Genomic DNA, 25,907 nt, shown 5'->3' with positions numbered 1-25,907 from the left:
ACCAGGTAGTTTAGGTAGTTGTGGTTCATTCTCTAAGTTCCTCCTACTCTGTTAGTACGTGGTTGCTAATTAAATCGTAGAGGTTTAACCATACGGTTCACTCTGAAGAGTTTGTTCGTAAATTGGTTTCCCTTTAAGTTAGTCATGAATCTATCCGCGTTTTAAAATGCACACTCGAAATCTTTTACTGCGGATAAGCGTGTTTATTAGATGAGTGTGTTCATTCCGGAGGTCACTTATGATGCTTCTTGTCCGGGGGGTACTCCACATAATGGCCTATATGGAGAGGCTCCGCGCGAAAGGGGTACCTTTTTTAGGCGTCAGGTATGAAAAAGGGTAGATATTTCACTAGCTGAAGTGTATGAAAGGGCAGGGAAATGCCTCATTTCGGTCTGTAAAAAGGCCCAAAAGGGCTAGGCTCACGATCACGCTGTCTATCTTTCCTAGTAAGGAAACATACTTTGCATAGCGAGATCTTATATCTTCTTTTTAGCCGTGTTGTGTTTACTCTAATTGTTTTGCTGCGGTGGCATTTTCAGATATTTTGTTTCTTACTGTACAATCGGTTAGCTTGTACTTCCACTTGGGTTGTTCCTGCCAATTTTTTAAAACTTATTCGTAGCGACTGGTTTGCTTCCAATTTTTTCTTTGCTGGTTTTAGCTGTAGTCGTGCCTTTATGTACCTCAACATACAATTTTGGCTTATTCGTATCTTACAACGCAGTTTGCACAATGTGTAATCTGCTTTTCGTAATCATTTTAAACAAGCACAAGTTTGTCACGAGCTAAGTTTTCTACATTAGTGTATGCATGTTTTCAGCGTATCTGGAAAGCAGCATCGTTGCCGTGTTTTATTTTGCTCTCACTTCTGAAGGATCCTTAAACAATTTAAAACTAACTGCCTTTCGCACTGTGCCGATTGGCCTTACTTTGAGGTGAGTTTCAGTTCTTCCATGTACATTGTATGGAAACTCAATAAATATCGGGTAATTTGTTTAAATACATATTTTTTTGTTTTATTCTTTTGTTTACTTCTTCATCGCCTTGCCGTAAGGATCAGTTTGCCGTTTCATATTTTTCTACAAGTTTAATTGTACTTACAATCTTAGAAGGAATACCAACATTGTAACCAAACAAACCAACACGGACCGTTTTGCACAGTTTGTAACGTGCAAATATGCCACCTATTTAGATTCCTAAGCGCCTTACATACTTATTTTGTATTATTTATTACCTTAGATTCCCGTTATTTCTGACCCTACCTGTAATTCAGTTCTCACTGCAAAAGGTAGCAATAAACCAATTTATTTATTTATTTATTTATCCAGGTCTACAACTGGGAGATCCAGCACCACTCATTGGTTTGTTGTTGTGGACTTGCTGACATTTTATATATGTTTGGTATCGGATAGGTTTAATGATTTTATTGCCCGAATTGGTTATTAAACAGAAACAGTCGGTTAAATCTGTGTGAGTTACTTGCATCTCTTGTAGCAATTATTAAATTGTAACATTCTTATTAAAACATGACCTCTTATGAGACCTGAATTTTCGTGCTTGGCATTTACCCAAGTTTTCACCAATAGAGTGGTTTTCGTTTGAGTGTCGTAAAACCAAAACCAAAGTAATTACTCTGGCCAATCACATAGGACACAGACAATACATTGAACCAATCAAAACTCGAAGTAATTACATGTGGCTGACGCAAAGCGCGGGAAAATGCATGCGAGCGCGTCACAATTGGCTTTGGTTTTACTTCTGATTGGATGAAAAGGTGGCGCGAATCTTTTAAGCCAATCGCATCGTGTAGAAAGTGCAAAACCAATTACTTTTCGACACTCAAATGAAAACCGCTCTAATCAAGTTAAAAAATGAAAGCACTCACTAAAACATAGCCGCCAAGTTAACAAACACCACCGCTTGAGTATTTTTGAGTGAGTGTATCTGGTGTATTTCTTGCGAGTCAGTTTTCGACAAGAAATAAAGCTGTGGCCTTTGCGCACACCGGACAGACCGGAACACTCAGTCCTGTCGTACTGTCGGTGACCTTTTCTCTGTTTCTAAGAAATACACTGGCCTGGGCGGGTAGCCTGACCAGCCTCGTTCCCAGTCGTCCTCGGCGATTTCGGATGTGACGTCACCTGTCAAGCTTGTCGGGAAAGTTCGCTATCGCGCTCGGTTCCAAGCCTCCTCTGGTCACTCAGATAGCGCGAACTGGCCTGGGTACGAGGCTGAGTTTACACAGTTTTTGAGTGACACGTCTGGATTAACCGCGCAAGCTATGGGCAGGAGGCTGGGGAAAAGCCTTACTTGCAACCTTGCTTGTAACCAAGGCCTATGACAGGGCTTTTCGCCCTTTTTTAGGGAAACGCTTTATTCTTGGTTTGCAACCACGTGACTAGGCGGCCATGTATGTCTCCGCGGCGTAAAATTACACTTTAACCGCTCGTGACTCTCATGTGCCGCTCGTGACTCTCTCGTGTGATTACTTGCTTGGCTATCGCATTACTGGACATGACTCGATGAACAGCCCGCTTTCAAAGATGTCGAAAAAGTGCTTCGTAATCAAGAGCTGCCTTTACTTCGTGGTCATATCTGTTATGCTAGTGTTTTGTGTTTTTTGGCCATGGCTGAGCCTGATCAACATTTATTACCGCCATAGGCAGCCGATATTGAAGGTGTGGTATGAGATGGAACCGCCACCAGCAGTACCAGAGTTAATGTTGTTAGACACTAGAACAATCTATGAATTTAACTCACCTTCTGTCGAGTCCTTTATTCAGGCATCAACAACAGACAATTCACTGAAAGGTCTCGCTGTGTATTTGAACCTCACAAACGCGTGTCAAACACTGGATGATGTAAGCAAAGCAAAGAATCAAGTTCACAAAATCGCTCTTGTCACACTCATGCAGAATGATCAAACTACATGTACTATACAAGACCTTGCCAAAAATGTACAAAATGCAGGTTACTCTATGTTGATATATTGTTGTGCTACAGCGACTTCTAGAGTGAAGAACAAGGTAATGATAATGATCCCAGTGGCAACGGTGGACGAGAAGACCAATGTAAGTGAGGTAAAGAGAACTTTTTCCTATGCAGATCGAACTGATGTTGACATTCTGTGTTCGCCCACTCATGGTCAAAAAACAGATTATTTGAGGAAAATGGAGTCTTACTTAAAAAGACTATATTTTTGGTTTCTTATTGGACCTTTAATTACTCTCGAGTGGATGAGACGTACAAGGAAATTTTGTTGGATGTCTGACAGTCAAGAAAAGCAACGGGTCGGTGAAGAGCGAGCAAGTGAAAACGGAGGAAATGCTGCTGAAAATGAAATTCGAACCATGGAGGAAGGTGAAAATGGAACTGAGGAACCGTTGGCCTCAAATTACCAAGAGTCCAGAGGAAGAAACCCAGGACGAGAAGTTTTGAGCCAAAGCAGTGAGGAACAGCCTTTACTTGTTGAATTTAAAAGACTACCACGGCACAATCAAAGTGTGGTTACGAGTTTCAAAAAGTTCTTTTGCAAAGGGGTGATGTGTTTTTCTTACCTAATGCTTTTTATTGCGGCTCTTCCGATTTCCATATCTTGTGGAAGCTTCTCCTTTTTTAGATTTGATCACAGGGTTTTTCCTACTTTTGTTTTTTTTATCACACAAGACCCGCTAAGAGACAGGGTGACAGACCCGCTAAGAGATAGGGTGACGCTTCGAACATTTTTGTACATTGTTTTGCTTTTGTGGTCACCTTTGCAGATATTTTGTTTCTTACTGTACAGTCGGTTGGCTTGTACTACCACTTGGGTTGTTCCTATCAACGTCTTAAGACTTATTCGTAGCGAGTGGTTTGCTTCAAACATTTCTTTGCTGGTTCTAGCTGTAGTGGTGCCATTATGTACCTCATTAGACATCTTTAGTTTTTTCGCAACTTACAACACCGTTTGCACAGTGTGCAATATGCTTTTCATTTTTATTTTAAACAAGCACAACTTTGTCACACGCTACGTTTTCTACATTAGCGTGTGCATGATTTTTGCCTATCTGGAAAGCAGTATCGTTGCCGTGTTTTATTTTGTTCTCAATTCTCAAGGATCCTTAGACAACTTGAAACTAACTGCCCTTCGCACTGTGGCCATTGGCCTTACTTTGAAGGTTAGTTTCAGTTCTTCCATTCACATTGTATGGAAACTCAATAAGCCGACAAAATCCCTGTTTGAGGAACTTTCGGAGAAGTAAGTTTTGCTGATTGGAGTTCTCTGATCAGAGAGTTTACAGTCTCACTGACGAATGGTGGCAAACGGTTTGTGAATTGATGATGACACTTAGCATAAGCCGAAGTAAACGGTTAGGATAGGAAAGATGCTCATTCGATCAGCTCACATCCAAAACCTGTGAGTAAACTCTTTGATTAAAACAATGGGCTTTTGAAAAAAAATTCTGGCTTGCTTTATTCCTTAAAACAAAACCGAAAGAGTTTCGGAACTTAGCTTCCGGCTTCAACGTGTCACGCGTTTACAGAACTGCCACAATAACTCCAACTCCAATAATCCGGCAAACGCAAAGGTGAATACTGACACGTTGAATACCAGTAACGCATGGCGGAGCAAGTTCATTTAAAGCTTTAAAACTAATTGGTAACATTTTGATTGATTAAACAGGAGTTGGCAGGAGCGATGGGCTCCTATAGTTAGGTGTCAAATTATATAATGTAGTGTAACATGTACACGGTGCCGGATCTAGGTAACGGTACAGGGAACATAGCTTTCTCTGGTTGTTACGCCATACTGACGAGCCCCAAAGAGGGCGAAACAGCTGTCTATGGCTACAATCCCGCTCTTTTTTGAGTTCTTTCGGTGTCGTGTTGATGTCTTGCAGGGTTAATTTTCACGTAGTACGATCAGCATTGCAGTATTCTGCATGCAGAATTTAATATGTCTACATGCAGGGAACACAGCCCAGATTAATTTTCTACCAAAAGGCCCATAAGGCCGACCCCCCTAATAATCAAAATTTCTGAATAAGAGTGCCTCATACTTCCTCAAGGTCTCGGATCCAGCAGGACTACAGATTAATCTAGCTGCAAGTTTTGAAGTGACGTCTTAGTAATGCGTGAAGTACTCTAATTTTTTCAAAGTAAACGTCACAGAGGATCAGAATTATTTTTAGTTTATCTGTCATGCAATTCCAGACTTTTCTAGAATTATCTTATAATCTGTAATATTCCAGAAATATCTGTAATGTGACTCAGCAGTTTCCACAAATAGTAGATGTTGTAATACACTATAAATAGCAATGGAACGTTCTAGATGCTTTAAAAAGAAAAGGTATAAAAGCAGGCTTCCAAGTAACAGATATCTCTGTGTGTGTGTGTGCCCGAGGGCTTTCCCTCGTGGCTACCTGCGATTGAACTTATCAGCTATGGATGCTATACTGTGAGAAAGCTATAATCAACTGCAATAACTGTGGAGGAGCTATAACCTTTGACACTGCTATATCTGGAGAGAAGAAAGAGACGATAGCAGAAAAGACAAGAAGATAAAAGAGTTCATGATGAAGTTCCCCGTACGAGTTTGTGAACACAGAAAAGGCAATGAGTGGAAAGGATCCAGTGAATCAAGAAAGTCAAGCATTGATGTCTCAAGTCAGTGGAATTGGGAGTTGTTCCCGTATGGCTATGAAAGACAGTAAGCCTGCCTGCTTTACGAACTGCTTAACTTAATCTTTAACCTAAGTAACTATAACAGTGTATAACTAAATAAACAATAGTTAAAAAGGGTAACTGCTCGTTGTCTCACTTTTGTTGCGTGCCTTATGTTGTGCTCGGGAGTTCTTTTCACTTATGCCTTGTTCGCGGACATCTCTTGGTTATTCCGGCACGTGACAGTATCTAATAAGTAGCAGTAATTTTTCGTGCAACGTTTAGATGTGGAAATGCGGCACGAAGTCAGACAGCGGGAAAAAATAAAAAGCAAGAGAGGGAGAGGGAGAGGGAGAGGGAGAGGGAGAGGGGAGAAGGAACCATCCTTCACTTTCACTCCCTACCCCACCCTGAGCCTCCTTGTTTTTTCTGCTCACGGCGATTTGTGCCTTCCCCACAATCTGAACGCCTGGAATAGGCTATTGATAAAGAAACATGAGTCAAAGTATTCGTAGTACAAGAAAAACATTGCTTGTTGTTGTATATATTGTTACTGTTATATAAAATTTCGAGATAAAAAAAAGCCCCAAGTCGAATGCCTTAGCTCAGGGTGATAATAGTAAAACAGTATTCTTATACTATTGTTAATAGTAATTAGACTCTAATAATTTCATTTTTGTTTCTAATGATGTAACACTCTTGATTAATTCTCTTAAGGGTTCAACAGATTTGACGTTTTCATTTTAGAATTTTCATTAATAAAATTGTACGTAAAATGGATATGATCCTTCTTCTATTTCACCATCATCATCACGATAAACAAATTTTCTCGTATTAGCGACTGGTTTGCTTCAAATATTTCTTTGCTGGTTTTAGCTGTAGTGATGCCCTTATGTTCCTCAACATACAATTTTGGCTTTTTCGTATCTTACAACGCCGTTTACACAGTTTGTAATCTACTTTTCGTAATTATTTTCAAGCACAAGTTTGTCACGCGCTACGTTTTCTACATTAGTGTATGCATGATTTTTGCGTATCTGGAAAGCAGCATCGTTGCCGTGTTTTATTTTGCTTTCACTTCTGAAGGATCCTTAAACAATTTAAAACTAACTGCCCTTCGCACTGTGGCGATTGGCCTTACTTTGAAGGTGAGTTTCAGTTCTTCCATGCACATTATACTTACTAAGCCGACAGAATCACTGCCTGAGGGACTTTCAGAGAAGTAAACGAACCTTCCCGAGGTAATTTTTCTGATTGAATTTCTCGGAGTCTACGGTCTCATTGAGAACTTGGACAACTAAAATCTGAATGAAAAACGTGGTAAGCGCAGGGTGGAAGATGGGAAGAGAGAAAAGTTTCCCGGCCTTCCCATTATCCCTACCGCCCGTTCTTTTTTTTACCCTCTTCTCAGGCTTCCTACGACGCAAAGAGGCCTGGCCGAAGAGAGGGTAACCGTGTCGTAAATCAACCACAACCAGTTTATCTGATAAATACTAGAGAACAGATATTCTTGATGTAGTAGGTTATATAAAAGTGACATAAATCAAAGTGTTCGTAGTACAGGACAAACATTGCTTGTGTTTTAAAAGACCTTGTTTTGTACGTTCAACGATTGGTATTTTGCAAATGCAGAACGTAGAGACTTACCAATCTTTGCAGTTTATATTGCTTTTATCAACATAAATTGCAAAGTACCTGAGCTGAAAAAGTGGCTCAATAAAATTTAGTTTCATTATTTTCCTATGCTTAGCACATGCTCATTTGAACTTGAATCCCAAGCATTTGGACGAGTATGTACGAGACTTTCATGGTTGTGGCATCAAGTCGGCATCAAGATGTTTTCCTTTTCACGCGCTAATCACGCAAGCACAAATTTGAAAAAGTTTTCAAGTTCAAAATTCGACAAGTTTACTTTATTTACCCATTCCTTCGTCGGCTGAAACTTGGAAAATCGTTACAAAGAAGGTGTGTCAAATTTTTTTCCGCCTAAGCTGACATTTTAAGCGAGAAAAATCCGTATTTTGGAAAGCATATTTTTGCAAAACAAGAACTGATTACGCGTGCAAGACTTCGAGTATAGGACTTTGCGACTGGTAAGAATTTCTCTTTTAGTCAGGACCGTAACAAAGAGTTTGCGTTTTTTCTCGGGAGAGTTATTTTATAAAAGCAATTGAAAACTTTTTTCCTGTGTTTGGATAGCCGATATAAACACTCGAGGGATTGGGAGAATTCTCGACAGTTATGCAAACCCTCAACTTCGTCTCGGGTTTGCATAACTGTCTCGAATTCTCCCAACCCCTCTCATGTTTATATCAGGCTACGCAAACACAGAAAACGTTTTCTATTGCTTAAGTAGTTGATATATGTTTTTTAACCAACAATTTGTTACTGAACAGAAACAATCCGTCAAATCTGTGTGTTACTTACATCCCTTGTAACAATTATCGAATTGCTACATTCTCATGAAGTTATGTCTCTTATGAGACCTGAATTTTCGTGCATTTAGCCAAGTATCTGAAGTATTCACCGATAGTAACTGAGAAAAAAGTTGAAAGCTCTTAGGCAGACCATTACAACATTATAACCCATAAAACGGCTATGGACCACACAGGAAAGACGTAACACACATTTTAAGTAAGGTAAGCTGTTTTTAATTGAAACACTTTCATTTTCATAGGCTACAGAAAAGATAGGTTTTATTCCCATAAAATTCCTTATATTTCGACTGTTACGGTTACGCTACCTGTGGTCTTCCTGCGAAGATCCCCGCATTAGCCTCGCTTTCGCACGAAAACAAGAACTCGCCCTAGGCCGCCCGGGAACAAGAAACTTGCCTACTTGTATTCCTGATCAATAAGGAGTATCAGTTGCGCACAGTGCTGCACATCAAACATGTCTAGAAATTGGCTTTTAGTTACTCTAATGTGTCTGTCTTTTTGCATTTTCCTTACATCGCTAATCATACCTATTTCTACGTTTGTCGTGCCCAGTGTAGCGGAACGCCCCTTTTTTCAACAAGCAACGTTGACACTTCATCTTCGAGGACTGAATACAGCTGTGCATTTCGAACTCAGCGACGTCGCTCTTCCTGACTCGGCACCGTCACTTGAGACCGTAATTCAACTTTGTCAGGGAAGTGATGGAGTGCGTTTAAGGGGACTAGCCGTGTATTCAAACCTCACGAATGGATGTGAACCGATCCATGATGTGCGCAGTAAAATACAAGTCTACAAAATCGCCCTTGTCACAGTTGTGAATCTGAAACCTCCATGTACATTGCAAGACTTAGCAGTAAATGCAAAGAAAGCAGGATACTTCGCGCTGATATTATTTGGAGATAACGTGTTTACTCATGGGATCCAATTCACTCAAAAAGTAATGATCCCTGTTGTGAAGACGGCTTTTTTTTACCCTGACATACAGCAAGAGAATTTACTGATTGAGGCAGACCTAACCGAGATTGTATTAAGTCTACCGGGAGACACAACTGACCTAAGTAGGATGGAAACGTACTTTGGATATCTCCACTGTTGGTTATTTGTGGGTCCTTTAATTACATTGGTATGGTTAATACGAAAAGAAAAACTTTGTTGCATGTCTGAAAGGCGATCGAATGAGAACGAGAATGATGCCGAAACTGGACCTCGAACTACGGAAGAAAGCCGTGAAACTGCAGAAACTGAGGTGTTACATCAACGCCCAGAAGAAACAAGTGAAATTCATGATTACAGTCACGGAGATGATGAGCAAATTATTCCTCTTACCTCTGCGCAAACTGGCCATACAAGACAACAGCACGGCACAGGATTTGTAGGCAAGATCAAAAAGTATTGTTACAGAGGTTTTGTCATTATCTTTGCTTGTATTTTGTATATGATTTTGATCATTGCAGCACTTCCGCTTGGTATATCTACTCCTGGTGGGTTCTCTTTCTTTAGATTCGATGAAGTGGTAACGTACAAAATACCAGGCGGCATTGAGAATGGGGGTTGGAGTAGATCTGGAATCATACTGGTAGCTGTTCTATTGTGGCCAACTTTTCAGATTTTCTGTTTTTTCCTTTACAGTAGATTCGCTTGCAGTACAACTTGGGTCGTCCCCACCAACGTTTCAAAATTGATTCGAAGCGAGTGGTTTGCGTCAAACATTTACTTGCTGGTTTTAGCTGTGGTGGTACCATATTGTTCTAATTCAGCCTCACTGAGGAGTTTCATTTATTTTGCAACATATAACACCATTTGCACAGTTAGTAATTTGCTTTTCATAATCACTGTAAACAAACACAAATTTGTCACGCGATATGTTTTCTACATCAGCGTATGTATGATTTGTGCATATATCGAAAGCGATATCGTTGCCGTGTTTTATTACGCACTCAATTCTCAAGGATCACTAAACAACTTAAAACTAACTGCCCTTCGCACTGTGGCGATTGGACTCACTTGACAGTGAGTTTTAGTTCTTGCATGCACATCATACGAAAACTTACTAAGCCGACTGAATCGCTGTTTGAGGGACTTTCGGAGCGATAAACAAGACCAAGTTTGAGCGTTTTCATCATTATTTTATAGCTCGGTCACGTTCTATGTTCTATATCTGATCCGTTGTTCGGGGAGCTAGCAGTGAAGCTAAGCTTTCAGTGTGTTGAAATAATTCTTCCAAGAAAAGTCAATTGCAAGATTCCAGATGCTGAGTGCAACTTCCGGGTAGAGCTTCCATTCCAGAAGGGGAGGGTACTCGTTGGAAAATTGAATTTAAGCCCTTAAAGAAGATTTAACTTCCAAAAGCACAAAAACCAGGTAACAGTTATTGTATTCTTTCTTTCTGCCCTCTATTGACTTTGTTTATTATTCCCTTAGCTATACCTATGTGCTTTAAAAATACTGGAGTGTTCAATTTTCTGAAACATATTAATTCGAAGCCAAAGAGTGTGTTCCTTTCCGGCGATTCAAAAAACGGATTATTGATCCTAGATTTTAATTCTAATTTCGGATCCATTGTGAATGGAAGAGCGTATATCAAAATTCCGCAAATCTGAATTTGGATTCTTCGGATTATATCCAACGAATCCGTTTTTATACAAGGATTCCCCAGATCGAAAAGCTAGAGCTCGATTTTGCCGAAAGGAACACGAAATCCGTTAGTTTTAAGATGGAAAGTCCCTTTTTGGATTCGCCGAAAGGAACACACCCTTCAAAATCTGCAACAAAACGAAAAGACGAACATGCCCTGTGAAGTGCCGAATCGATCTAGGGAAGGGTACAGGGACACCGCCTAGTATTTTCTACCAAAAGGAGACCCATAGCACCTACCCTACCCCCATTATCGCAAGGTCTTAATAAGAGTGCCCCTCTCCTTCTTTAAGGTCTAGGGTCTGAATCCGCCATTTCTGTAGGCTAGTCACGCAGCGCAGTTTATAACTATCCGTAATGTTTCAAATACAGCCCTTACTAGGGAGCTTAAGCAACTACGACGAAGACGACGACTACAACTTCAAAAAACAATAGGTTTAATGATCAAAACAACAGCTCTGCACGTGCATCACGCTTTTTAGTACATTTCTTTGACGTCCACTCCACGACTACGACGTGAAACCTCCTAACTTGACGTTTTATGGAGGACGTTGACATACGATGACGAATTTTCCTTCCTCTTTTTGAACCTGAATAAGATCCTTTAGAATTCAACTCCAGGAAAAGCCGCCTGCATTTGACATACTGAGCGGCTACAAAAAGACGCGATTAAATTTATTTTTTTAGAGACGTTTTTACGGCCGTCGTTGCTTAAGGTCCCTAGTCATTCGTGATCGAAGTGACAGAACAGGGGCGGATCTAGGGGGAGGGTGCAGGGGTCCGCCACCCCCCCCTCCTGTGGCTTTATAGTACAACTGATATTATTGGTTTATTGGTGATGAACTAAAACACTGAGACGAGGTTGAAGAAGTTACGTTAAACGCCGTAAAAATGATAGTTCCTTAGTGGTGTACCGCCTCTTAAGAAATTTTCTGGATCCGCCCCTGCAGAGCCAGTTTATCTAATACTTTTATTCTCAGTGCAACGTTTTATTGATTAAGTGTGACGTAAGTCAAAGAATTCGTAGAACAATTGACAAAAATTGCTTGTAGGGTTTTATAGACTGTGTTTTGTTTGTGGTAGTGACTTAACGGTCTTTGCCGTTTAAAGGTGATATGTACCATAGAAGTTTAATAAAATGTGGTTTCATGGGATATTTTCCCTTCTTTAATACATGTTTGCGCTTAGTACCCGAGCACTTGAGTGAGTAGGTAAACGAGGCTAGAATTGACTTCTTTTTTAAACAACCCAGCCTTGCTTTTCTGGTGGAAATTATGTATGACAAGTGTAAATTTGTCAATAGGTATACGAATGAGTACCTTTTCTGCCAAAAACGGTACATAAAAAGGTCAAGAGAAATAAACTGCAAAAACCGTGAACCATGATCCTGCGGGTCGTCAACATTGGATCACAGACGAAATCTCATTAGCTACATATATTTGAAACAAAGAAACAAGAAGTCGAAGACTACAGCAAAGCTAAACAACGTGCATTTTAAACGCGTTTAATGATATTCCGGCTAGCCAGTCCAGTCTTTTTCAGATTTACAGATCGATGTTCCCAGTAATCTAAGCACTTTCTCATAAAATGGGAATTTTAATTTCTTAGTTTAGATATACTTCAAAATTTGCCTTCACACAAAATTCGTGGCGCGCTTCTTCAAAGGAGAGCGCATAAAAGGGTTCGAAGTAACGATGGCACTAAATGCTTACAGGCAGGAGCCGCTCCTGTTTTGCGTTTTTCACTATTCTTTTTTTCACGATTAACAAGAAGACAATACAACAAAACAAAATTCTGGAAAATTTTCTCCACTGAAGAACACTGGTGTGAGAAAGAAAATGTCGGTGATAACTAGGAAGATTGTAAATCAAGGGGTACATAATTTGTTTAGCCCTTATCGCCACCAGCACTTTGACGACAGCGTAAGACTTTGTTTTCAACAAACATCGTTGAATGGCTGTTTCATAACTTTAGTGTGTCGTTTTAACACAAACACGGCGACCACCCCCCAAGAGTAAAAAAGGTACTGAAAAAAGGACCTTTCAAACCATTGCGCAAATCCGTTGGGAAATTAAGTTAGAGCTGAAGAGAGGAGACCGGGACCAGGGACTGACATAAAGGTAGCAAAGAACGGGAGCGAACTGGCAACTGGTCAAAAATAGACTCGATTACCGGCCGCTGTTCACGAAATAAGCCCTTGCTCCTCTGAAATTGGGCCTGGTTAAAACGAAATTCTTCTTTTAATTTCATTTTCAAATGATCCTGAGTGTAAACAGAACAGGACAAGATACTTGCCAGGAGTATAACTATGCTTCCATTTACCCCACATATACGGGTTTTCCTATTTCCGTCCTTTTTGTTTTTGAACACTTTGTAGCCTAAAGAAACGGCTATGAGAACTTTCTAATAGTGAACACACTGAAAAACTCTTAAGTTAAGTTACAGCGCAAGAAATAAATTATCACGCTGTCGTCAACCTATGAAACTTTCAGTAAACAAAACGGTAACGTTAGCTTTAAAGTTCTTCAGTGACTTTTTGAGAATATCTAGTGTTTTTTTTTTTAAAACAAATGTTTGCTATTCATCAGAGAAGTAATAATCATTATCTTCCTCTGCTGAGTCGTGGTCTGAAGTGGGATGAGCTTCAAATAACTCCGAGTTTACCACGGGTAGATTGCTGCTGGAGGACGCTGGTTTCTTTGGCGTTGATGTCCTCATCTGCGACAAGAAAAAAAAAGGCAAAATCTCTGTCTTTTAAAATAAAGAAATTTTTCAAAACGGATTTCACTACAAAAATCAACGTTACTGAACAAATAATGCGACACGATCACTATCTTGACGCTATCTTTATTAAACTGACCCTAAGTACTGGTCCGGTCTAGGAAATCGCGCCCGCGAATGTTCGCCCTGCAGACCAGCGCTGCCATAAGTAATCAAAGGGCAGATGACAGCGTCGCTTGTAAACTAGAAATTTTTCAGTCTACCTTTGCTTTTGGCTTTGCATGTACTTGTGTTCCTCGCTTTCCTTGTTGCATTCTATAGATGTAATGATCCATGTCCTTCCTGAAATCACATTAACAAATTTTTAGTAATTTCACTGTCATGAACAGGAAGTGCGCAAGGAATTTGGCGAGGGCCATGGTTTTGGATTCCTACTCTATTCTACCCGACCCGATCCTACCCTAAGTGATTGGCGTAAGATGTTTTGAACCAATTTTCAACCAATCACAAGTAATACTTAAACCAGTCTTGACCGTCTTACTGGTCGCATTTTCCCGCTTCTACGCCGGCTACAAGTATTTGCTTTAAGCCCTGATTGGTTTATTGGATTGTCGACATTAAGTTATTGTGATCGGCCAGAAAGAAATTATGGTTTTATGACAGTCAGTTGGAAATGAATGAAACATTCCTAAAAACACGCAGCACGCAGCATGCATAGCAAATCTTTCTGCGCACGTATCAAAGAGGAGAGAAGCGCGAAGCTTTTCCTCACATCCATCTCTTCGTCGATGAAGAGTTTTGCTTCCTTCTGTAGTTCTGTAACACTGGGTAACCAGCCTGGTTAGGGCCAAGTTAAACTGCAATTAAGACAACCAAACAGACAGCCACACGAACAAAAATACAAACCGATTGACTTGCTGTAACAGACTAGGGCTGATAAACTCTGAGCTGGGGGTGGTTGTAGTCGGCAACGGACCCAACGGTCTGAATCGACTGCTTGGTGTACGGCTACTTGGAGTCTTGTAGGATATGCCGCGCTCAGATTCGCTTTCTTCCTCCTCTTCATCGCCATCATCACCAGCTTCATCACTGCTGTTACTGTTCAGGTTAAACGGGAGCTGAAACATTTTAAATCGAGAATATGCTCACAGACACGTGAAGGCCTTACCAGGGGCCAGTTTAATAAAACTTTTACAATTGTACATTATAATTGTGGATATTGTTTTCATACTCTAAGGCAACAGCAACACTTGTAAATTACAATTGTAAAAGTTTTATTACATAGACCCTAGTAGGCCGTTTCTGAGTTTCAAAAACTCTCACCTTTAAAATGAGGCTAAGTGCAAACCCTTTGCTGTGAAAATTAGTTTTATTTGTCTGAGAATAAAAATTATCGACATGTCAGTGGCTTTACACTTAGCCTTGCTTTGAAACAGAGGCTTGAAGCAACTCGAAAATGGCCTACAGTCTATTTTCCAGCTACAGGTGGAAACCAGGCTTACACCAGGCTGGAGTTAACCTTGTTTTGATGAAACACTTCCTCCTTTATAATGTTAATCATGTCGTTCTCATCCTAACTAGTATTTTTAGCATAATTTTTATAAGAAAAGTAAAGAGGTTTTTATCAAAACAAGGCCAACATCAGCCTCACGTTCACTCAAAGGCCAGGGTACTAAGCTCATGCCTGTGAAATAGTTTATTAGTGGAAGTCGAAGAATGAAAGGCTGAGAGAGAAAAGAGCTGAGGAGATTTCATCTGAATAGCAGTTTAACAGACCTTGAGGTCTTTCTTTTTTTTGAAAGGTGTTGCATCAAAGATATCATCCTCGTAGTTCATGTCCTGTTGTTCAAGCAGCTCTCTAATCTCTCGCTTCCGCTTAATTGTCCCTACACCTCCAGAAACTGTTTTCACGTTCTGTTGAGGTGGACCTGAAAAAAAAAACAAACAAACAAACAAAAACAAAAACCTAGGCGTCAGTGGAGGTAGCATTTCTTTCACTCTCAAAAGGCTGAGACAACAAACTTCATAAAAGAAAATTTCAAACTTATTTTCATTAAATTTTGAAAAACAAATAGTGATAGGTGAAAGTACTGCTCAAGAGGTTTCATTTGGATGGTTACATCATAGGATTTTATCCAAACACTCAAAACTTGAAACCTGTTTACACAACATAATAAATAGTACTGTGTGAAAGTCACTGGCTAACAACGTTTACTTGAATGGTCGCAACAAAGGATTTTAAAAATCAAGCAAACCGTCTACCCACCCTTGCTTAAGAGTACTAAAAGAGCTAAAAGCGGCAAAAATCGATCGCCTAGCCCTTCTCGACAAATCATTTCCTCAAAGGTACCTTTCAATACAGGGGCTTTCTTTTCCTTGGCCGAGGTTTTCTTGGCTGAAGTTTCCTTCTTGTTAGAGACAAGCACATGTCCTTGGTGTTTTAGCTGACACTCCTGCGCGGTTCGTGAGACAACTTTTCTGGAAATCTTTTGCCAAAACATTGGAGTATTGCCTGATATGGTGTACAGGGCTCTAAGGAAATAAGACATACTGCGATCAGCCATGAATTCATGGTTTACTCAGGGTTGCAAGACATTGAAACGAAAAAAATGGCCATTCTAAAACCGCACGTGCGAGTTCGTCTGTGTTTTGTCCAGTTACACTATGGGGCTGCTTCAAGGGGATGAATTTTGACTCAGTTTTCTGCGCGGCAACCTCGCAAATGCCACGAGAGACCTTTAGATTCGAGGACGACATTTGAAAGTTTGTTACGCGTATTCTCAAACAATAGACACCTGGGAGAGCTTCATTTTATCTACTTTTTTATTTAACAGAAAAATTAACACTGCAAATTGAAAAAACTTCTAACATTTAATAACTTGTTTCCGCCATTAGTTCGCTAAAATCCGTAATGGAATGACGAAGACTATCACGTTTTCCCGCCAAAATGAAGCTGGTTCACGCGCACAAACTAAATTTACTCAGTAATCTTAGTCTTAGGAATCTGAAGGTCTCTAATAGGGTCCTAAAGTGTGACGTCATAAAAATTAAATTTGTGAAATTATGGGATTTATCGGGATATTCTGAAAGAACAAAATCTACAAGGCCTACTTGCCAAAAACTAGCTTTTCGGGGCAAATTGTCCCTAGGATATTAGACAACTTATGCTCTGACGACTTCATACAAATCTTTGTAAATTTGACGCGGTTCATAATGTTATGAAAAATAACCTTTGTTCAGGATTGAATGATTGCTTATATTTCTGAACTACTCTATTGTGACTTATTATTACGAGCGCAAAGGCAGACCCTTAAAGTCTATGCCACAAGGTACAACACGAGTCTACATACTCGTTGAGTCGTTCAATCTCTTCATCCTCCCAGGGCGTTTCATCAGATAAAACATTTTGCTGCTTTTTGCCATCTTTGACATTTTTGGACACTTTAGATGCTTGCGTTTTTCCTGAGCCTTTCTTCCCTGAATTCTTCTGAGTGACTGCGTTTGTTTTTGCCAGTTTTGAATGAGTCTGCGATTTCCTCGGAGGCTTGCGAGGCATTTCATCAGAGTCCTCTTCAGAAGACTGAGTAGTTGCTTCAGTGACTAGTGCTTGAACCCTTCCATGAACTGGCCTTTTTTGGGCATTTCTCTTTTTATTAGGTACCTTGGAGCCTTTTCCTGAACGGCGACTGTTGTCAGATTGCTCTTCACAAGAAGACACTCGAGATTCACTTTCCGAAGTCTTGAAGTTGGCTGTGGCCCTCTTCATCTTTCCTCTCGTCATAGTACCATCCTCAGAATCGGCATCAGACATTTCGACGTTTTTAAAGTTATTTGATTTTTTACCGTGAGATCGCAAAACACGCTTTGGTGGCGAGGGAATCTGTGGATTAGTTGATTGTTCAACATTTCTCTCCTCAAAGCTTACGCGATCAGTTGCAGGATGTTTTCTTTTTTGGTTGTTCCGGGCATCCTCCTCCAATACTGAAGCCGCTGATGTGTTTTTCTTTGAAATACTGGCGTTGTTTGGTACGTGACTCTTATTAACCGCTGTTTCCGCTATCTTCCTTGGACTTCCTCTTCCCACAGACTCCGTCTTCTTTTTCTGAGTGCCTCCAAGAACTCTGCTTTGATCAGATCTTTTATCTTCATCATTCATTTCCTCCGCCTCACTTCGCACCTCCGAATTCTGGCTTTTTCCGGGCGATTTCTTCGGCGAATAGAACAGCTTTTTTTTCAAATTTTGCACAACGTCTCCCTCCGAACTACCATCACTAATACTACTGCTCTCCTCAAACACATAGCTTGCATTCTGTTCTCCAGCACCATCTGTACGTTTCCCATTCTTCGAAGTATCTCTTACTCGTTCTGCACCAGCCTTCCTTGAATCGTTCTTGTTTTGGTCTGCAGACTTGTGTGATTTATCTGTGCCAATAGCCTTGTAAGGGCTTCTAAGTGTTTTCCTGTCTTTTCCTGAATTTTCTGCACCAGTGGGGTGTTTGGGGCTGTTATTTTTTTGCTGCGGATGCGGTGGGATGTCTGATTCTTCGGTGGAAGATTTCTTTGTGTGAGTCTTCCTTACTTTTCGGTTTTCATCATCAGATAAAAAATGGCTCTGTTTGACAGGGCTAGATTTTTCACTCTAAAAAAAAACAAACAAAACCAAAACAAACACATCAAAACAAAAATACAGTGATACAAAAACTTAAACTTGAGATAAACTGTTCCAGTAAATAGTTATTTTAGTTGCACTACTCATTTTGGGGTTGCCACCACATAACATTTTTGACATCTGAGGAACAAATGCAGAAATTCCATACTGATGACGTGTCACTACCTAGATCTGGGTAGTTTTTCTGATTGGTTGAAGCAATTTTCCCATGCGGCACCACTAATCAGAAGCACTACCAAGATCTTGGTATTGACATGTCATCAGTATAGAATTTCTAAGCTTGATACATAGACATCACTTCGCGGAGTAACCAGTGGTGGTACTGGTGTCACGAAATGTTGCCTGTTTTCTAAGGCCAGTCAAAGCAAATACCTAATAACTTCTTTCATCTCTTGACTCCTGGCTTACGACATAGACAGATAAAACACATCTTGACAGAGAATTCATGACTAAAGCTCATTTTGGTCAAGATGGCTTGACATTAGTCTAGGGGTTCATACAAACAAAGAATGTGGCCAATATTTGCTGTATTGACTTCACGCTTAGCCAAAACTTCTGGGTACATTGGATGAAGGAAATGACTCTGTCAGACCATGCAATTGACATCTCTTAAAGTGTTGGAGGTAATCTTACCTTCAATGGCAGCTTGAAGTCCACACTGTACATAGGAGAAATAGGTGTGTGTTCTTCTCCTCCAGGGTCGATACCTTCTAAATTGTGGTGCCTGTCAGTGAGAATTCTCTGCCCTCTCCACCAAGCTAAAGGTGGTTTCACCATTCGACCACTTCTTGTTGTCTGTAGGAGAATTATCAATCAATTACAGTAAAAGAAAGTCACTAACTGGAACCAAATGAATGCTATGTTGTGCTATAGCTAGGGGTGTAGCTAAGGAAAAGTTGAGAAGGCTTTTTTATTAGTCAAGCTGGCTATTTTACTCAACTGCACCTTCAAAATTCCCCCATGTCTTTGTTTTTTCAGAGCAATTTGAGCTGGTGGTAAGTTGTTTTTCAGTTGGTGAAATAAAACGGCAGCCGGCTCTTACAGATATCCCTATACAACAGTTCCTAGCAGCCCACAGCACCTGATATTTTGACTTGTGGTGACCAGGCTGCAGAGTGTTGTTCATACATAATGCTTACTCATGTTGTCTCAAACTGCCACTTGCTGGTATCTCAGCAAGGCTGTGCTCTAAGAAAGATTGAAGAGAGCCCAATGCTCTGAACCTGTGAAATTTGGGGTGCCCAGCATATGATTTCTATTAAAAAAGGTAAGCTTTTCTGGTCGCCTGGGAGGAAAAGTTAGCACCAGGGGCCACATGCTGCTGAAAGACAGCCTTACTCAGCTCGCTATCACACCTCACCTATAATACATGTAATATAAAGTGTCATTAAAACTACTGTCACATCAAAGAGTACACTGCAAATCTTTTAAATTTTTTAATCAAACTTTTTTGTTTATCTCACATCAGTAATAACTTCATTTACCAAAGAATATATTTAAAAAAAAAAGGAACATCCTTGTCTTACCTTTAGTTCCACTTCTTTTGGCAGTTTTCTGTTTACTGGGGTCTTCAAAGCTTAACATAAGTTGGCAAAAAATGTTAATACATGAACATTTCAAGATTCTGTGATTGATGTGTACAGAAGAATATTTACTGTAGCAAGTTCTTTGTGTCCAATTACCTATGTTTAGCCAAAGAGAGATCTGGAATGAATAATTTGAACTCTGTTAAAATGATATATGTAGCTTGATTTTACAGCTTACGAGTTAACTCTTGTCTTTTAGTGTGAAAATTTTGAAAATTCATATTAAAAAACTACCAAGAAAGATAGTGTTTGGTAGGTGTCTTTCTATCTTACGCAGAAACAGCTAAACTTTTATGTCTAATCTTCTTGATCAAAACAAGCCCAACTCTGTGCAAGAGTAACAAAATTTACATAAGAAGTGTTTGAAGCTAGAAAACCCAGAGTCTATGCTTAATCAAAGGCTGTGCCTCGCATTTTAAATTTGATAATTAAAGCATTGCTTCAATATAAAAAAAAAAAAAACACAAAAAGGAAGGATGAGATGTAAATTTTATTCTGCATATTGCTTTACCTGTATCTTTTCCTTTTATCTTAACCTTGGATTCAGGAGGAGTAGCAGTGGTTTTGGAATGCTTAATCTTTTTTGAGGTGTGTCTTGTCTCTTTTTTAACAAGTTGGTCAGGAACAGATTTCTCATCTTCACTTTCAGAGCTGAAATGTAGGATTTCAGTCAGGATTGTAACACTGTTTTGGATTTGTTCGAAAATGTAGACGTGAACTTCTGTATGGGTACCTGCAGACATTGATTTTGTTGCACGTTTTCCATCAAATAGTTGGATTTTAGGCAAAATTGTTGCACATCGAGAATTTTTTGCATGGTAATGCTACTAGTAAGCTCAGCATAACCACATCAAGGACAGAAAAGAAAAAAATAGGCAAAACTAAAACACTGAACTTGCAGTGCACTTTTTTGTGGGTTTCTTTGCTGTCATTGCATGACTAACAAACTTGATTGAAATGGTAATGCAATTGTTGTTTTAATCTCTAAGATTGTCACTTCATGAATGGCGATTGTTGCGACTTTGACTTTGTCATAAATACCGATACAGAGGCTCAGATGTCCAGTGTCACAGGTATCTTTCCAACCCCTTTCAAAACAAATACCAAACACTAACCTGCTTTGAGAATTGAAATGGTCACTAACAAGTGAAAGCCAGTTTGAAGGGAAGCCATACTTAAATGATTTCACAAATTCAGAAGAAAATCCTGAAAAATAATAGGATATTAACATTTCTCTGTTCTTTTTTTCTGTACCAAAATATCATTACTATGTTGAAGGCTTAGGTAGTTATTTATATTAACAATGATAAATAGAAGTAATGTTATTACATGGCTGCAGGGAGATACGAAATTTCTCTTTGAGTGTTGACTATATAATATTATTTTATGAGTGACCTCTTAATGAGTGAAATATTTTAATTTCAACGAGAAGAGTGACCATGTAATGTTCTATTTACTACATAATTGCCAATGATAAACCAAACCATTTCACTTCGAGAGTTTTTTGCTGTGAAAGGTGTGAATTATTATGTAGCCATTGCAAAGGTGATCTTTTCACATGCGAAGAACAGGTTATTTTCATGCGTGAAGATATCATGTTTTTGCGCAAAAGCTCACCTGATATATCACTGGTGTTTGTATAATAAGAAGAGTATATTTTTAGCAAAATACTGAGCAAAGTATATACCTTGTTGGAGGGTGACTGTTTCATTTATAGGCCCCACAAGCCTGTACTGAGATCCACTTTTTGTCTGCAGTAGTTTAGCATTCACTCTTGATACTATAGCTGTGCTATGCCATAGTTCACCTTCTGGGTCCTCACTAATCAGCAAAATATGATTGTTTTTTAATACTGACATGAAAAGGCACTGCAGTTAGGTATGCCGCCAAAGTAAAACAGTTCATTTAAAGCAGAGATTTACATTTCACAGATCATTTAAAACCTTACAAAAACAGGCTGGTTTATAAATGATTTGTTTTGCACTATTAGACAGGGTGACCAAACTTATTTAAAACCCACAAGGTACAAAACAAAAATTTTGACTAATAGAAATAGAAGAAGCATGAATCTTCTGAACAAAGGAGACAAAGGCAATGATCACGATAGCACAACAGTGATAATATGACAGTATTGAGTATGCATTGGTCAGTATTGAGTGAGGATCGGTCAGTATTAAGTAAGTATTGGTCACGCCATAGAAAACAGAGTCTCACCTTCTCTGACCTTCAACAATAATTCCCATGTGTGTACGAGTCTTAACTGCTTTAATCGACCAAAGCTTAAGGACATTCAGCCTGGGTAACTTATGCTGCTAAAGACGAAATGTAAATGCGAGTATAAGTACAAAAAAAATGAAGGCCTTACTTCTAGTAATATAATTTGATACATGTAAGGTCTCTCCAGTTATGGTACATTTAAAAAGTAACAGTTAACTGAATGTGCGTGTATAACACCGATCCAGACAAGAAAACACAGCTTTCTTTCTCCCCACCATTATTATATTTCTTGCCCTTTACGTTAGAGTAAAAAATAATGGACTATGGAGAAATGATGTACTGTTCAAATGTGTTTACCACATATAAAGTGACATGTCAGAAAAATAATAATAACCAAAGTTTAAGCACTGAGTGTTTTAGCTCTTTGCGGTCCAACATTGTAAGAAACTATTCAGCTTTTAATATCCATAGACTTTACAATTGTATAATGTAGTAAGAATAAAGAACATGTACCAATGACCAATAGAATCACTTTTTAAAAACTTGTCTGGTTGCATGATTGAACTATTTAATAAAAACTTTTGAACAATTTGGGCAAGGTATATACTCATACCTGCCAACTCTCCCGGTTTTCCCGGGAGTCTCCAAGTTTTTCATCAAATCTCCTGATCTCCCGGTTAGAGCACCAAATCTCCTGGATAAAATGGACTTTTGAGCATTTCTGTGCTTTAGTTTGAAATTTAGTCCATTTTTTCACAAAATTCGAACTTTTTTTATTCATTGGACAGTTTCTGGGACATTTTTGCACATGTTAAGTCAATGCAGGGCTCGACGTTGCGACCCGTGGGGTCGCCAATGCGACCAGCTTTTACTCAGTGGCGACTAAATTTTCACGCCTGGTCGCCAACCTGGCCCCCAAGATAGGTGACTTTCTTTTTTGGGTAAACGTACACTAATGATAATTTGTTATCCTTTACACAACTAACGGATAGCTAACGGTTTTTCTAACGCTCTAACGTTTTGCCCAAACGCTCTAACGGTTTGTCTAAACGTTTTAACGATTTGTCTGAAGACTTTAACGATTTCTTCCAACACTCTAATCTACGTTTACTTGAAAGAGGATTGTGAAACGAATGAATTCGACGGAAGACTTTAATCGACTTTCGGACAAATCGATCGCAATTCTCAACAGATCGTCCCGTGTTTCTCCGGGAATGACTTAAAGCGCATCGGTATTTAAAACAATTTCTTTATGTCGAACATGTATCTCGATTGCGGACTCGATAACAGATTAGTCTGATAAAAGCTCAAGCTAATCGAAGCTAATCGAGAACGAACGGCGCTTACTTCTCGAGCTTCGCAATTGTTGTAAACAACTTTACGCAAATTTCTGTTGAGCGTGACGACGCAAATAAAAGCTCTGCCGTATTTTATTGACTTCTAATTAAGTAAAGTTGAAGTCATGCTGTTTGTCTAACAGACTTCTCGCGAAATCAACTTCTTTGCCCGAAAACATTAGCAACGTTTCCTCTTTCTGGTCTTTCTGGAGACTTTCGATCACGTGTTAGGCAACCGCGCAATAGATGAAGTTTCACCGATGTTCAGTTCTGAACATGCAAATACATGGGATGCAAAACAAATTTTGCAGATTTTGTTCTTTCATAACCCAAATAAGTTTTTTTGTGATTCCTAAATTTTGTTTTTTTAATGTGTATTCCATTTCCTGAACCTTAAGCTTGAATACCTGTTTAAGGAGATTTACACTTGAGTGCGGATTCATTTTACAGAACACCGGCTGGTAATCGAGCGTCAGCGAAAACCATTCGAAAGAAAGTTCAAAGGAAGTCTAAACCATTCATTTTCTGTTAAGGCTAAGTTAAAGATGTTAAGTTTATTATATCCCATTAGTTCTTAAATATAATTTTTGGCGACTAGAATACTTGTTCTGGCGACCAAAAATGAAAACTTGGGGGCCAGTTGGCCCCAAGATTTTTTTCTGAAAGTCGAGCACTGCAATGATAAAGATTAGCGCATTTTGATCCCATGTACATCATGTAAGACGTCATATAATGTCCTAAGGCAATTCGTTGGCACGGGGGGGGGGGGGCGGTGTTGTGGAGTGGGGGTGTTGGTGCTGTTGACATTCGGGGGTGTGTAGAGCAAAATAGAGAGTCTCCAGATTTTACATCTCCGGAGGTTGGCAGGAATGTATACTGATGAGGCAAAGAAGTTTTGAAAACAAGGATTTGCCTTTTGACTAACCTGTTCTGTACTCAACTCTGTTGAGCTATCGAGGCTCTTTGCTGTAGTCTCATCTTTTGCTTTTGCATTCAAATTATTGTTTTCATCAACATAGTCGTTGTTATCTTCACCACCAGTCTTATTGTTTTCATCATTTTCAACTTGTACATCCTCAGTGACAACATCAACCTCTCCATCGCTCTCATCAAAGGAGATGTGTACCTCCTCGCCACTGTTAGCAGTTTGAGCCTCAACAATGGTTGCCACACCATTGCTCTTTGCTGACAGTCTTTCAACATTCCCAGGGGGAAGTGTAGTATCCCTGTTTCTAATGGTAGTAAATGTTAGTTCACTACTCCCTGCAGAATCACTTTGGGCATCATTAAATCCAGAATCCTTGCTTAAGCCTCTTTCTACATGGTGTGCCCTCATACCCTTTGTTGTAGTCGCCGTAGGAGTGATGTCATCATCATCTTCCAGTCTGCTAATCACCATACTTACTTTCTTTTTAATTGCACTGTCATTTACCAATGGTTTAAATGGACTGATTTCAAACTCTTTGTTGTTTAGGCTGCAGACAGGAGTTTTGGGCTTAACATTAGCCAGTGACTGCTCAGACAAGGTTGAATGAAGACTCATACTGGTAGAGCTTTTATTGTGAAACGATTCAGCCATTTTGACCACATCATTAAAACTATTAAAACTCTTGGCTGTTGCTGCCTTTTGACGCAAAGGTCCGGCTGATGAATATATTTCCTGCAGAATGTACAATCACAGTTAGAGTGGTTTTACTAAACCTGCGAAATAGTGCATAAGTGGCAAATAGTTATAAGTAAACAAAAGAAAACATTGCCGTTGGCAGTTAGGTCAGTAATTCAATGACAGGAAAGAAGTCTACCATAAATATTTTCAGAGTTTTTCTTTTGCTCATAGACCGAATGCTTTTTTGATTTTCTTGCATCCATTGTCATCACTGTGGCTGCTTCGGCAAGGGACGATTTTCGTTGAAAACCCAGCAATAGATGGAAAACACATGACGAAGGCAATGTCCATAGGTGCCCATACGGGGTCAGGTTCAATACATGTGGCGGTAACTCAGTTAACAAATCTATTGTTCTTGTGTAAATTGCATTGAATCCAGTTATCACTCGGTTTTCCACGACGAAAATACAGAACCACATTTGCCATTTGTCAAAATCAGTTAACTTTTCTTAAGTAATCGGAAATGACCCAGTTAAAGTTAAGTTCCCTAGTGTGAACGCGGCCATACCATATTTTAGATGTTTTGGTATTTTGATTTATTAGGGGATCATGTTACAGTCTTCCTTCAACGCAACGGCTATCCATCAAATGTGGACCGATGGAGGCCGCATTGTGGACGTTTGACTGTATAATCGAACTCACCTGAGCGCGGGGACTCGAGAGAAAAACCTCCTCAAACCGAGAACGTGCGTCCAGTACTCCGTCATTTGATGATGATACCGCTAAGAAGTCTCTCTCCATGAACGATCTGCTCCGCTGGAAAGTGCTTCCAACAGCAATCGGCTCAAGGGAAGGGTGAACAAAGCGCTGTATACTATATATTTCTTTTGATTTAGTCCGGTTCATGACTAAAACTAACGTAAATAGAAGAAAATGCCATTATTGAACTCGCGAGAACTCGCGCCAAAACCTCACCAATCGACTTTCTGAACATACAGTTTTCTTTACAGCGGTTTTGCTTTGTAGCAATATATACGTTGTGTACCAATACATACG

General features: G+C 39.6%; 2 protein-coding genes and 1 pseudogene across 2 annotated transcripts; 2 read left to right on the top strand and 1 right to left on the bottom strand.

Moving 5' to 3' along the window:
* Positions 1-3,163: 3,163 nt before the first annotated feature.
* LOC140944246 (uncharacterized) lies at positions 3,164-4,392 on the top strand. Its single transcript, XM_073393377.1, has one exon. The coding sequence runs from the start codon at positions 3,171-3,173 to the stop codon at positions 4,239-4,241; it is 1,071 nt and encodes a 356-aa protein (XP_073249478.1). The 5' UTR covers positions 3,164-3,170; the 3' UTR covers positions 4,242-4,392.
* Positions 4,393-8,536: 4,144 nt separating this feature from the next.
* LOC140944245 (uncharacterized) lies at positions 8,537-11,831 on the top strand (annotated as a pseudogene).
* Positions 11,832-12,203: 372 nt separating this feature from the next.
* LOC140944244 (uncharacterized) lies at positions 12,204-25,857 on the bottom strand. The gene is made up of 14 exons (XM_073393374.1): positions 25,554-25,857; positions 24,171-24,905; positions 21,906-22,003; positions 21,379-21,512; positions 20,807-20,897; positions 20,203-20,342; positions 19,632-19,681; positions 18,739-18,900; positions 16,787-18,075; positions 15,787-15,968; positions 15,213-15,364; positions 14,343-14,554; positions 13,700-13,778; positions 12,204-13,433 (listed from the first exon to the last, which is right to left on the bottom strand). The coding sequence occupies exons 1-14, from the start codon at positions 25,755-25,757 to the stop codon at positions 13,293-13,295; spliced, it is 3,669 nt and encodes a 1,222-aa protein (XP_073249475.1). The 5' UTR covers positions 25,758-25,857; the 3' UTR covers positions 12,204-13,292.
* Positions 25,858-25,907: the final 50 nt, after the last annotated feature.

The sequence above is a fragment of the Porites lutea genome, chromosome 7 (genome assembly GCF_958299795.1).
Source record: "Porites lutea chromosome 7, jaPorLute2.1, whole genome shotgun sequence".
NCBI classification, from domain to species: Eukaryota; Metazoa; Cnidaria; class Anthozoa; order Scleractinia; family Poritidae; genus Porites; species Porites lutea.
Note: the sequence above shows the minus strand (reverse complement) of the source record. Positions and strands in the feature narration are given on the sequence as shown.

Coding starts and splice junctions, on each gene's coding strand:
- LOC140944244 (XM_073393374.1), bottom strand. CDS start 25,757: ATGAACCGGACTAAATCAAAAGAAATATATAGTATACAGCGCTTTGTT. Junction 21,513..21,905: donor ATTGTTGAAGGTCAGAGAAG/GTGAGACTCTGT, acceptor TTTGCTGATTAG/TGAGGACCCAGAAGGTGAAC. Junction 14,555..15,212: donor AAAAAAAGAAAGACCTCAAG/GTCTGTTAAACT, acceptor AAAATGTTTCAG/CTCCCGTTTAACCTGAACAG.
- LOC140944246 (XM_073393377.1), top strand. CDS start 3,171: ATGGAGTCTTACTTAAAAAGACTATATTTTTGGTTTCTTATTGGACCT.